Source organism: Neovison vison, chromosome 8 (assembly GCF_020171115.1).
Source record: "Neovison vison isolate M4711 chromosome 8, ASM_NN_V1, whole genome shotgun sequence".
NCBI classification, from domain to species: Eukaryota; Metazoa; Chordata; class Mammalia; order Carnivora; family Mustelidae; genus Neogale; species Neogale vison.
This window is the reverse complement of record NC_058098.1, coordinates 23278351-23291625: the sequence shown is the minus strand read 5'-3', so window position 1 is coordinate 23291625 and position 13275 is coordinate 23278351. Positions and strand designations below refer to the sequence as shown.

Genomic DNA, 13275 nt, shown 5'->3' with positions numbered 1-13275 from the left:
GCAGTAGAGAGAATGCTTCTTCCTCTTGCCCTGGGAGGAATCCACCCATCCTGATCATGGGGGGAGGGTGGTGGGAGATTGCGAAACTGAAGTGTGTGTGTGCATCCTACCCATTTCCCCCCAGAACAGTGCTAGCGAAGGAGGGTTGCAGGCAGAGGCTCCCAAACAACACATTCGAGAATAGCAAGAGGCAGCTGCCCTTTAATGGAAGTGGTACAGCAAACAGAGCAGTCAGTCAGGAGCCCTTAAGGCCTGACAGACAGCACAACATGGCAGATTTTTGCAGTAACTGTAGATTCAGGAGATGGGCACAGGTGAAAAACTGGGCATCCAGCCACTCAGTCCCAGTGAGCTCTCTGCCAACTCCCGGCCAGCATCCAGAACAGACTAGGTGGGGCATGGAGGGAGCCGAAGTCCAGAGCCAAGAGCCCACAATACAGCATGGAAAGTGACTCAGGTGAGACTAGGGAGAGAAGAGGGAATACTGTCAGTAGGTTCTTCAGAGAGCTCACCTCACCCTTTATTAAGACGCTGCCTCCACCCTTACCCCTTTGTTCCAGCTCAGCCCCGAAAAGCCACACTCAGAGCCCCACCCTGCTGCCCGGCCCAGATTACACTGCTTCCTTGAGTCACAATCCAGTCCAGATCCCTCAGAGCTTAAAACCTAAAAGTTAACTCCTTCCCCACTCAACTCAGTAATTTATTCAAACTTATCAATCATAAACCAGAACCTCAGAGGTCAAGTCCAACAAACATCAGAAAAGGGAGTAAGAGGATTCAAAATAGAAGGGACATGCCCTTGGGACGCCTGGGTGGCGCAGTTGGTTAAACGACTGCCTCCGGCTCAGGGCGTGATCCTGGAGTCCCGGGATCGAGTCCCACATCAGGCTCCCAGCTCCATGGGGAGTCTGCTTCTCCCTCTGACCTTCTCCTCGCTCATGCTCTCTCTCACTGTCTCTCTCAAATAAATAAAATAAAATCTTAAAAAAAAAAAAAAAAAAGAAGGGACATGCCCAGACCTCAAATCCCCCAGTGACAGGAATAGGGCCAGAACATTCTTCCTGGAGGTAATAATTACACATAAAATTATAAAACTAGAGTATGTATTTCTAATCACCTACCTGACCCCATCATTATGAGCGCTCATGGGTACCTCAAATCAGTGGGTGCAAAACCAAAGGAAGCCAGTGAGTTTTAGCTCTTCCTTTCTAATACCACATCTTTACCTTATCTAACTGCATGACTTAGAACCACTATATGCTGACACGTGCTGGGGACTGTGAGCAAATTCTGCCTGGCTTTAAGAGCAATTTCTAAAGCTTCACCATTAAATACAACATCTGCTGTAGTTTTTTGGTAGGTATCAATGATCAGGTTGCAGGGGCACCTGGGTGGCTCAGTGGGTTAAGCATCTGCCTTCGGCTCAGGTCATGGTCCCGATGGTCCCAGGGTCCTGGGATCGAACCCCCACATCCGGCTCTCTGCTCAGCAGGGAGCCTGCTTCCTCCTCTCTCTCTGCCTGCCTCTCTGCCTACTTGTGATCTCTGTCTGTCAAATAAATAAATAAATAATCTTAAAAAAAAAAAATCAGGTTGCAGAAATGTCTTTCTGTTCTTAGGCTGCTAAGAGGTTTTAAGTTTTGTTCTTTAATGAAATGATTGTGTACCCACTGTTTTCTTTTTAAGATTATATGTTCCACAAGAGCAGAGAGCATGTATTTTATTCATTACCACATCATGACTGTCTGGCATAGCAGATGTTCAAAAAGAAGTTATTGAACAAATGACAAATCCACTGATACCACCTTCCCTTTTCAACTGACCCTTTCAGCTGCTCTCCCAATGACAGTTCCCCATCAGAATCATCCAGAGAAACTTATTAAAATAAACCACACATGGTTGGGTCTCACTTCAGACCTAGGCAATCAGTGAGTGAGGGGTGATGCCAAGAATCTACATCAACAAGCATTGCAACATAGATTCAAGGTCAAAATCACAGGCCTACAGTCAAAACTTCTTGATGCAAGCATTCACATCCTTCCCTTTCCCTTTCCCACTCCACACTTTTCCCACTCAGGGTCTGTCTCAAGTGCTTCCCCACTCCATCTCTGCCTATTCAAATACCGACTCATTCCCCCAGGGACCAGACTAAATGATGTGTCCTCCACAAAAACCTTCCTGGATAACAGAGTGTCTCACTGGAGTTTCCTAAGCCACTTCGGGAACAGGGCTCAGTGCACATCAGGTGAATGAATGAATGAAGAAGGGAGAATGAAGGATAATTTTGCCTGTTAGGTAAGGGGTCTGTAACTGAGTGCTTGCTCTACTATGGGGTTCCTATTCTCATACAGATTCCTGTGATACTTGGGGGTGGCATGCTTTGAGAAGAATCCTCCAGGAAGGGTGACTGCCCACGCCTGCTGCTTTTCCAAAGAAAAATGATTCCAGAGCCTCACACCCCAGACTCTCCAGGGTTAGGGCCCAAGAACCTGCTTTTTCCTTAAGCCCACAAAAATCTAGACGACTGCGATTTTGATGCAACCCCACCCCCAACAAGCCCCCTAGGAATCTCCTCAGTTCCTAAGAGCAGCTTCCCTTCCTTCCCTCTGTAGACCGCTCTTTCTGTCTCAGACTCTGGGCTGCAGGCTGAGAACACGGACACACAAGCAGCCAGACAACAAAACAACTTGGTGAGAAAATAAGTGGGCCCCGAGGGAAGCTTTGTGAGCTGAGCCTTCAGAGATGGTGATGATATTCAGGCAATGCTTACTGGCTGTGGCCTGGGACCCCTCAGCAGCGCTGCAGATGTGCCCTCCCACATGAGGAGAACCTACTGGTACGAACACAGTGCGGCTCCCATTCTTGGTGGCATCTCCTTCTACCCTCCAAAGGCAGAAGAGAGGCCCACATACCTGTCAATGAGGGAGTCCCGCATGCTGGTAGCGATGGTGCTCGGCTGGGCTTCGTTCAGCTTGAAGACGCTCTCCACCACGGACAGCTCTGTGCTGGTTGTGTCCAGGCCACAAAAGGCACACCAGTCATTCACCACCATCCCAGCGGCAATCACCTCGCTGCCTCGGTTCACGGTGCCCGCCTGCCAAGGGATGGCTCAGTGTGTCTCATGCCCCCAAAAGCCCAAGTCCTGCCACTCCCCGCTGAGGACGTTCCCCAAATCCCGCTCCCCGCCCTGCAAACCCAACTGCCAACTGGGATGGGTAGTAACTCCGATCCTTTACGTAGGGCAACGGAGCTGCCTCAGCGGGAGACAGAGGTCAGAGAAAGGAACGCTTACCACAAGGGGGACCTGAAGAAGAGAGGACAGCTCATCCTGGTCTTCAATTGAAGTCTTGGGATGTACCAGGCCTCCCTGATTGCTGAAGACAGAGTAGCTTCCTACGAGCACCTGGTCAGCCACTGTCTGTCTGAAGACTTCCACCTTGAGCACATCAGCCAGGATTTCTTCCGTTTCCTGTTAGCCAAAGGCATGGTACTCAGCCCAGAACCTGCAGGTCAAGGAAACCCAGGGCCCTCCATGCCCAGAACCACCCCGGGCTGGGCTCCCGAAGCCCCTCATTTCTCTGCTACGTAGTTGCGTATGGAAGCTTCACACAGAGAAAAGAGGGCATATGGCTTGGAGTAGAGTCAAGGCCCGCTCGGGAGTCCCTAGTATGTGTGAATGCCCTGAGTAGACAGGCTGGTCTCCAAATCACTGTCTCTCTTCTACCCCACACTCAAAAGTTCAACTGTCAATCATCCCTCCTGGTATTGGCTGCGGGACAGGATGTGACCATCTCCCTGATTCTGAAGGATTAATTCCCTCTTCAGCTTCTTTCTGGCACTGACCACACCATGGAAGGCCCCATTAATGCCTAGCATGTCAGGCACGAATGAGTGCATAACATGCTAGAGCCCAAGTATAAAAAGAACCCACAAAAGACACCCCTAAGTCCTGGCAAGACCAGTGACTAACCAACCACTGACTAGGCTGGTCCTGTGACTCCCGGGCCAAATCAGGGTACCTTACCCTGTCCAGGTCTGGGTGAACCAAGGCCACGTAGTCGTTGCAAGTGGTGACATTGCCCAGGGCTGAGAGCCGCTCCTCTACCCTCCGGATCTGCACCGAGTCTGGGAGGCAGTTGCGAATGTGCTGCAGTTCCTGGTCGGTGGTATTGTTGGGCACCAGGAGACCGTGTCTGTTCCCTAGAGAGACCCAAATTAAGAGGTGGGGCAAGTACGGACCACAAATCCACAGGATGCCTGCTATGCTCTAGGGGCTGAAGACATAATCCAGTCCAGTTAGCTTCCCCAGGAAGCTTTAGGTCCAGCCCCCAGCCCACCAACCTATTGATCCATACAACACCCAGGGGGGACCAGGAGTCCCACTGGGCAGGCCAGAGATAGCCCAGAAATCTGTCCCAACACACCCCATCCACTTTGTCATCATCAACCAGGGGAGACCAGGACTAGAAAGAGGAACTCCTGGTGTTGTGTATTTTGCTACTTAAAAACTGAGGTAGGGGCGCCTGGGTGGCTCAGTGGGTTAAAGCCTCTGCCTTCGGCTCAGGTCATGATCCCAGGGTCCTGGGATCGAGCCCCGCATCGGGCTCTTTGCTTGGCAGGGAGCCTGCTCCCCCCCCCCCGCTCTGCCTGCCTCTCTGCCTACTTGTGATCTCTCTGTCAGATGGATAAATAAAATCTTAAAAAAAAAAAAAAAAAAAAACTGAGGTAACACTACACACTTACCAGAAGGCTAAAATTTTAAAAAGAGTGTCAACACCACAGGTTGGCAAAGATTTATGGAACAACCAACAGGAGTGTAAATTGCTCGATCACTTCAGATAATTATCTGGCATCACCTGGTACATATATTCACATACCCTGTGACCCAAGCATTCCTCTCCTAGGTATTATATATCCAAGAGAAACATGTCCATTTGTTCAGTGAAAGCCAGAGCAACACTATTCGTAATAAAACCAACCAGAAACTACCCAAATGCCTACTGTCAACACAATGGTTGAATATATTGTGTTATATACCTACACAAAATGCAGTAAAAATGAACTACAATTATATTGTTAACAACCATAACTAAACTTCCACCTACTACAGCTAGAACACAACTCTGAACTTCTGAACTCTGAGTTACCACACATTATCAAAAAAAAACCACCAAGTGTCAAGTCCAAAGTTCATGACTAGGGATGACAGTGTTTGGCCTGAATAAGAAAATACTCAGAGGCCAGGATCATCAGGCTTATGATAAAAAAATAATAAAGAACAAATTCCTATATGCCTCCAGTGAAAAGAACTAGCAAGAAGAGGTGATGGTAAAGAAATAAGGGGCGACAATGAGACAGATCCAGCTCAAAGAAATGACCAATGGCCAGACTCAACAGTGATGGGAAGTAGGGAGTAGGATGGGGATGCCACTCAGAGACCTGGTAGAGGATTTACCATTTAAATGGATAACTGAACAGGATGACCCAGAATTTTAGCTTGTAATTTTATAGTGGTAGAACTGGATCCTCATAGAGAGGAAGCAACATGCCCAGAGTCAGTGGCAAGGGAGAGATGACATTTCAATTTCTCTCACACTAGGTGTGGAACCTGGTGAGTCACTGGGATTCTTTGGATCTTAGCTTCATCATTAATCCGATTAGGCAATAATGCCTACCTGCCAGGGTCTTGGTGAAGGAGGAAAGAAATCAAGTGTAAGAGTGAAAGCACTTCGTGTTATTTGTGATCCTATGGATCCCGAAGCCTTCTCCAGTGTCAGATCTGCTGACACTTTAACTGGGTCCGGCCCAGGCCTGAGAGATTCTCTCTTCTCTGAAGAAAATGGATGAAAGCCTGGAAAATCCAAGGGTCACTTGGGCTTCCCTCCGAGGCTACAATTAAAGCCTCTGGTCGGCTCCACTCCCTCGCTCCGCGTCTTCCACCAGGCTTACCCACACACATGCGGCCGATGATGCGGCAGCCGGCGATGGACGCGTGCACCACGGGGATGGTATCGGCGAGCTCACCCTCGAACACACTGTAGGAACATGCACTCGGTGGTTACGGGGCTTAGGGGCGTGAGCCCTCACTCTGCCAGAGCCCCCGACTCCCAGAACCCTCCCCGCCATGCAGCCACACCACTGCCCGCGGATCCGGGGCTCCCGCCGCACCTGTAGAAGTTCTCGGACCCTCCAATGGCCACTAGGCAGTAGGTGTTGGTGAGTTTGGCAAAGCAGCCGATCTCACAGTTGTTCTCGAAAGACGCTCGGACCGCCATGAGGCCTAAGGGCTGCGGGAGCGGGAGTTCAGGGCCCGCAGATCCTCTCCCGGCCCCTGGGTCCCGGTTCGCCGGCCTCGGCCCCTCAAGCCCCGCTGCGACCACGCCCCTCTCGGCCCCTCTAGACTCTCTAGCCTCGAATCCTCCGGCTCCTACCACTAACGATGCCGGGATGCCGGGATGCCGGAATCCTGGATCTGTCCCTTCCGGTGTTCCTCCGCACGGGCTCACCAATCTACCACTGCCTCCGCACGCGGCAAAGGAGTCCACTCGGCCTTAAGTACGTTTCCGTTTCCGCCTCCGCCCAGGGAGACTTCCGGGAACGCTCGGCGCTCCCAGCCACGCAGGCGGCCACCGTAGCTCCACCCCGAGGGAGGACTCCAGGGTTGCGATTGGTCAGGTCCGTACCCACCTGGCCCCGCCCCAAGCGTGCTCTTATTCATCTATCCATCCATCCATTCATCCATCCATTCATTCATTCATTCATTCATTCATTCATTCAGGAGTTTTTTAGGAGATGCAATTGATCGAGACCTGTGGCTGCTTGGATGCGAGCCATAAGAGAGGAGCAGCCAGGGATGTCTCCCAGAGACACAGTGAACTGATGATGGAGGTATTTACTGAAGTAAAGCCTAAGGAGGAAGAGCAGGTGTGAGGAAGGTGACAGTCCGAGAGTGAGGTGCGAGACAGATGTCCAGCCAGATCTGGAGCCCAGGAGAGAGTGAGGGACTGAGATTTGGAGCTGAAGTCTCCGGCAGATGAGGTCACCCATGGAGGCTTCCAGAGGGGAGAAATTAGACCAGGACAAAGGCTGGAGAAGGAGGCGTGGCCAGAGAAGTAGAAGAAACCAGGCTGAAGAAGATATTGGAGAGAGGGAAGGGTGAATGAAACCGCGTCTTAGGGAGGGTCCAGATGGGCAACCGTGTGGGTCCTGACTGGCTGCCACTGTGTGCCCCTTGCATGTGCTTGATCAGTCAAGATATCACCCGAGATAGAGGGTGGCAGTCAAGGTGGCTCTCATGGATGAGAGGAATTTGATCTACATTTTGTAGAATTCACAAAGCCCCAGGGCCTCTCAGAATGTCACAATGAGGGGCGCCTGGGTGGCTCAGTGGGTTAAGGCCTCTGCCTTCGGCTCAGGTCATGATCCCAGGGTTCTGGGATTGAGCCCCGCATCGGGCTCTCTGCTCAACAGGGAGCCTGCTTCCCTATCTCTCTGTCACTGCCTGCCTCTCTGCCTACTTGTGATCTCTGTCTGCCAAATAAATAAATAAAATATTAAAAAAAAAAAAAAAGAATGTCACAATGAAGGTAGAGGGGGCCTGGAGCCCCTGTCCTCCCCCCACCTCCCCCCACCCCCAGCCCTTCTGCCGCCATCCACTCTCTCTCAGGGAGCCCTCCATAACTGGACTGAACGGTGCCCTTTCCCAGCCCTCAACATGCAGTTCCATAACTCCGCCTTTCTCAGAATACACCAGGCTGCTGCTGGGTCATAGCATGTCTGCCTTTATTGATTTGTATCATGTAAACTGTCCCAGACAGGTGGTGAACTCAGGAAAAGGACATACAACCTGTCAGAACCTGTGCTTCTAGGGACACTCAGCAAACTGTTGTGTGCCTGTGTGTGTGCGTGTGTGTGTGTGTTGGGAGTCTGAGTATCCATGCCCTCTACATTCTCCCCAGCTCATCTCAGACCCACTTCTCCAGTCCTCTCCCTGGCTTCTCGTCAACCGCTTCCTTCTACCAGGAATTCGTCTTCTTCACCATCTGTCCAATCCTCTCCATCCTTCAAGGCCTGGCTCAAAGTCGGCCTCCTTTGAAACTGCTCACCACCCCACCGTTACCACCACCCTCGGCCCTTCCTTCTCCACCATCCCATCACTGATTGACCTTTAGTTAGATACAGCTTTGTCTTGCCTGCCACTGGCATTTATGCATTTAGTCCTTGTCTCCCAGGGACCAAGTCTGATTTACTTGTCAGCCCCATTGTATGCTAGTCCAGGGCCAGGTACACAGCTTAGGTCAAAGAAGATACTGGTGTGTGCAAGTTTGTGTGTGTGTGTGTGTGTGTGTGTGTGGTTATGTGCACATTTATCATCTGTGGTTCCTGAGAGATCTACAAGTGAACTGAATGTATATATTTTGTGTAGCCATTCATTTAGCCGTATAACATTTATTGAATACCTATAACTAGAATTCTGGGTGTTTGGGTTTATCACATGAACCTTTGTGTACTTACTGTGTGTCTACGGGTGTGCAGTTTGTGGACGGGAACCCCGTCAGTGTATTGTATGGCATTTGGGGCATCTCTGTAATGTGCATATTTTGTGTGCAGGGGACATGTGAACTGTTGATAGTAGTGTGCCGTGTGCAAAAACACCATCTTAAGAGTCAGAGACATGGGGTTTGGGCCCTGGCTCTGCCATTGACTTGGATCTCATTCCAACCAAGTCATCAAACTCTCTGGGCCTCAGCTTCCACATTTCTAAGACAGGAAAGATAATATCTATGACCTTAGACATGTATACCTTCTAGAGGTCTATCTTGTAGGATATTATGAGCATGAAGGATGGGAATTAACCAGTGTGAAGTCCCCAGCACAGTGGCAAAGGGCAGGTACTGTGGGTTCCATTTCTGTGTGTGTGTGTGTGTGTGTGTGTGTGTGTGTAAACAATCCCGAGCCCAGTGAGTATTTAACCTGGGCTTCTAGACACCCTCTGCTCTCCATGCAGCCCCTGCTGGAGCGCCCGGGAGTCTGGAACTTCAATAAATCTAGAGTCTAAGTAGATGGAGGAGGGACACGTCCCCGCTGGGAGCAGGACTAGGATTCAAAGCGGCTTCGAAGCAGCTTGAACTTGGACTTGTTGTACTTAGTGATGAGGTCCAGCTTGCTGTGGCCCAAGGTCAGCCGCTTCTCATCCCCAAACAGGCCATTGTTACTGCCATTGTGATGTCCACCTGTGGGGCCCCCGGGGAGGCCAGGCTCAGGTCCTTGCCTGGCACCCTGCAACTGATGATACTTGGTGATGAGGTCCAGCTTGCTGTGGCCCAGGGTCAGCCGCTTCTCATCCCCAGAGCCCACTCCAGCCTTTCGAGCAGGGCTTGGTCTGGGGAGACCATTGGGCCCAGGTCCCTCGCCCCGGAATGGGCCAAACTTTGTGATGAGGTCCAGCTGGCTGTGGCCCAGTGTCCGTCGTCGCTCATCTTGACCCTGCTTGCCAGCCCTGGCTGAGGAGCTGGCTTCAGGGGGCACTCTGGAGCCCCCACCCTTGGGATACTGTGCCAGGAGGTCCAGTTGGCTGTGGCTGTGGTTTGAGGACAGCCTCTTGTCCTCCGGGGTTCGGTTGCCAGGTCTAGGGGAACCTGACTCAGGGGTACCCCCAGCACCCTGGGTCTGGGGCAGGAGATCCAGCTGGTTGTATCTCTGGTTTGGGGGCAACTTCCTGTCCTCTGGGGCCTGTTCTCCAGGCCAGGGGGAGCTTGAGTTGGGGTTAACTCCAGAATCAGGGCCTCCAGCTTCTCTGGCTCTGGGGAAGGGGACAAGGAGATCCAACTGGCTATGGCTCTGACTCAGAGACACCTTCTTCTCCTCCACTGTCTCCAGGGCTGTACCAGGTACCCAGCGACCTCGTTGGGGGCTACACTCCTGGCTTCCCAGAAGCCCATTTTCCGGGAGCCGGGACAGGGCTACAGCCCCCTGGGGGAAGGGGAGGAGGGGGCGTTGTCGAGCAAGCAGAGGTGACCCCACTGCTAAGGTTAAGGGACTAGCACCATTGTGGTTGAGGGCAGGAGAGGACTGGGACCATGGGGACGCCCCCAGCTTGCCTAGATTGGACCTGTAGAGCCCTAGCAGCGAGCCATGGTTTGAGTCTGAGAGCTGGCGTTGCAGAGAGGACTGGCCACTGGCCTCGCGGCGGGCGGGGCCCAGGGATGAGGACACCACACCCGTGTCACTGCAGCCAGCCCCTCCCGGTGGAGCGAGGTAAGAGGAGTGGCCCATCAGAGGTGAGCGTTTGATGCTGCTGAGGCTGGTGCTGGAGGGTGAGGAGGAAGTGGGGCTTGGCACAGCAGGCCCGAAGCCCAGGGCCACTGGGGGAGGACACAGTGCCCTAGGAGACACGGGATCCTCGCCACCACAGAAGCCCTCCACAGGCCGAGACTCAGCATACAGACAGCGGAACTCTCGGTCAAAGTCTTCCACGATGCGGCCTCTCAGCTGTAGCACCATGCTAGTGTGGGCCTGGCTGCAAAGCCAGGTGAAGCTGGGGGCAGAGGGTCAGGGTCAGAAGGCCAAGTGCAGGACCCTGGGGTTAGGCCGGGGTCACAACCAGGGGAGGACATCAACCACACCTCCACCACCTTGAGGACCCAGTTGACGCAGAGCTCTGACTTCAGAGCTGAGCTTAGAGGACTTGGGCCCACGGTTCCCCATCTCAGGGCCTCAACTTGCCCATCTGTAAAACAGACTGGGGGCGAGATTCCCTGAAGTCTCCAGTTCTGAGGTACCATAGCCATTTTCTCTGCCAAAGGCACTAAAGCAATCCTTCCACGGGATGACCTCCTCCGGGGCCCAGCTTGGGGCTGTCTTGCTTCCCATACTATCTCCTGAGCCCGGTACTATGCCTGGCAGGGGGCAGCTGCTCAGTCCACGCTGGAAGGGATGGATGAAGGGAGGCCCATTCAAGCTGCCAGACCCCAGGCACCCTCACCAGCCAGTGGCACAGCCCCCCGCCCCTTTCTGCCCGTCCCACATGCTCACCTGTAGCTGCCCGCCACCACCTGCTCACAGTCGATGACGACGAACTTCTCCAGGGCCTGCCCCGTGAAGCGACGGCCTGCCTTGCTGCAGTAAGTATCCCCACACGTGCTGCGCACGCGCATATTCTAGGCCAAGGACAGAGGGAGGTTGGTTGTTGACCTTGAGACAATGGGGCTCAAGCCCTGTCTAAATCCCACGCAGTCTCTAACCTTAAACAGCGAAGGGAATGCAGTTGCCCACTCCCCTCGACCCCCAATGTTTCCTGACCACCCAACTGACCCTTCTGCCCTCGCCAACTCCCCACCCCACCCCTTGGTTACTGCCCCGTCCCTCACTGACCGGCAGGTGACCCCCATTGAGGTCCATCTTGTAGCACATCTCCAGGAAGTGCCTGAGGTGCTCCTGGGCCAGAAGCAGATAGACGGGGACACCACGCCGGCTCGAGGCCTCCATGAGGTCACATAGAAGCTCCATGTCAGTGAACACGTCCATCACCACGGCCACCACCTGGGGGATGTAAGGGAAACTCAGTCCTGCCCGGAACATTGCCCAGTGCAGGGCTAGGAACTGCGGTCCAGGAAAAGAGAATTGGGCTTAACATCGGGAGGCTGGAGCCTGGGAAAACCTCTGGACTGAAAGGGCTTAATAGCAACAACAACTCTCCTTAACTGAGACACATGGAGGGTTCCCTGTCTTGAATGCCCAGAATCTGTTTGAAAGTTTCTGCGCGCATATCTTTGAGGACAGAGTGTTTATCTGTCCTGAGCCTCTCAAAGATATCTGCAGGGAGACTGAGGCCCAGAGCGGGAAAGGAGTCAGAGCAGAACGGAGACCCTGATTCCCAATGTACCTCACACTCTCCCACTAGCTCCAGGGCTAGCTCTGTCGGCGGTTCCCTCCGCAAGAATTAGAGCTGCAAGCCAGTTATTGGGATCCTCAAGCCCTTTGCCAGACCTGCCTCAGTTTCCCTGTGAAGCTGCAAAGGTCTGGCATGGTTTCCCATACCCATGGACTCCCTCACTTCCACCCACACCAGGTGGAACCAAGTTTTCTGCTCGGTTGTGGGGCTGGGGCACTACTTGCTAGTGATGTGGACTTGGGTGAGTTGCTTTACCTCTGTGGGCCTCAATCTCCTCATCTGTTAAATGGGGATAATGGGAGCTCTATGTCATAGTTCTGGGGGTTAGATATGAAAATACTCCACACATGACAAGCATTCAACAAATGTTCCCTGCCTCCTGCCTGCTTAACAAACAAGGACATTGGCCTACAGGAAAAGGAAACACTTCCCAAGGGTCACTCTGACAGTCAGTGGCAGCCCAGAGTGGAACCATGGCTCCTGGCCCAAAGGGTGGGGGCGGGGGGCCTGGATGGGGTTAAGGATCCCTCCTTGTCACAGGCCTGGCCAGGGGTCAGGGGAAGAAGGTCAGGTCGGGAAGATCAAAGGGACAGGAGTGACAACAGCAGCCACTTCACTAATAACCCCATTCCCAGTGCTAATCAAGCCTGGCCCTCCCCTGCCTGGGGCACAAGTAGGTTTGCCAGGGAGGCTCTGGAGGTAACCGTGAGATTCCCAACGTGCTGGCTCCTGATCTCTGCAGCTGGCACCCTCTGGGCTGCTCCCCAGACAAAGACATGGAGTCTAACTCACCTCAAATCCTTCTTGGGGTTATCTGATCCATGCCCCTGCCTCCTGAGTCGGAGATCAGGGCTCGGGAATGAGGCCATCCATGTTTGTGGCTGGAGCCTTCCTAGGTACCGACCACCAGTACCAGCTCTTTTCCTTCTCTTTCTCCTGGGCCCCTAATTCCCAACCCTGAGCCCAGAAGCCTCCATTCCTCTTCCCTCTGGGTGCAAAACAGAAAGCCCAGCCCTTCAATGCCATGCTGCGGCCCAGGCACCAGCGCCCCTTCCCTGCTCCCAGCCCAGCTGGAGATGCAGTGGGTGAAGGGTGATGTGAAAGGTGATAGGTCCTAGAAGGCAGCAGCCTCCCCCTGAACTATCTATTTCACCAACTGACTGGACCTCCCTGAACAAGTTCCAGCCCCTCTCTGGCCTCAGTTTCCTTCTCTGAAAGTCTAGGTGGTGACTCAAATGTTCACAAGGTTGGAGTTCTTAGTTTGGGATCATAAACCTTTTTGAGACTCTGATAAAGACCAAGGACCCTCTCCCAAGAAAGATGCAGAGGATTTCTCCCTGTAGTATGCACAGTCATGCGTGCATATCCAGAGTGTTCATGGAC

The 13275-nt window shown here is 52.9% G+C and overlaps 2 protein-coding genes across 4 annotated transcripts; both read right to left on the bottom strand.

Annotated features, from left to right (window-relative positions):
• Positions 1-173: 173 nt before the first annotated feature.
• Positions 174-6582, bottom strand: EIF6 (eukaryotic translation initiation factor 6). Of its 3 annotated transcripts, none has more exons than XM_044263166.1 (7): positions 6431-6582; positions 6168-6286; positions 5949-6034; positions 4024-4199; positions 3292-3468; positions 2912-3093; positions 174-463 (listed from the first exon to the last, which is right to left on the bottom strand). In XM_044263166.1, exons 2-7 carry the CDS (start codon positions 6272-6274, stop codon positions 454-456), a joined length of 738 nt encoding a protein of 245 aa, XP_044119101.1. In that variant the 5' UTR covers positions 6275-6286; positions 6431-6582; the 3' UTR covers positions 174-453. The 3 variants fall into 3 exon arrangements, with proteins under 3 accessions (XP_044119101.1, XP_044119103.1, XP_044119102.1); XM_044263168.1 differs by having other exon boundaries at positions 6506-6569; XM_044263167.1 differs by lacking the exon at positions 6431-6582 and having other exon boundaries at positions 6168-6423.
• Positions 6583-8929: 2347 nt separating this feature from the next.
• Positions 8930-11507, bottom strand: FAM83C (family with sequence similarity 83 member C). The gene is made up of 3 exons (XM_044262325.1): positions 11373-11507; positions 11034-11158; positions 8930-10536 (listed from the first exon to the last, which is right to left on the bottom strand). The coding sequence occupies exons 1-3, from the start codon at positions 11505-11507 to the stop codon at positions 9096-9098; spliced, it is 1701 nt and encodes a 566-aa protein (XP_044118260.1). The 3' UTR covers positions 8930-9095.
• Positions 11508-13275: the final 1768 nt, after the last annotated feature.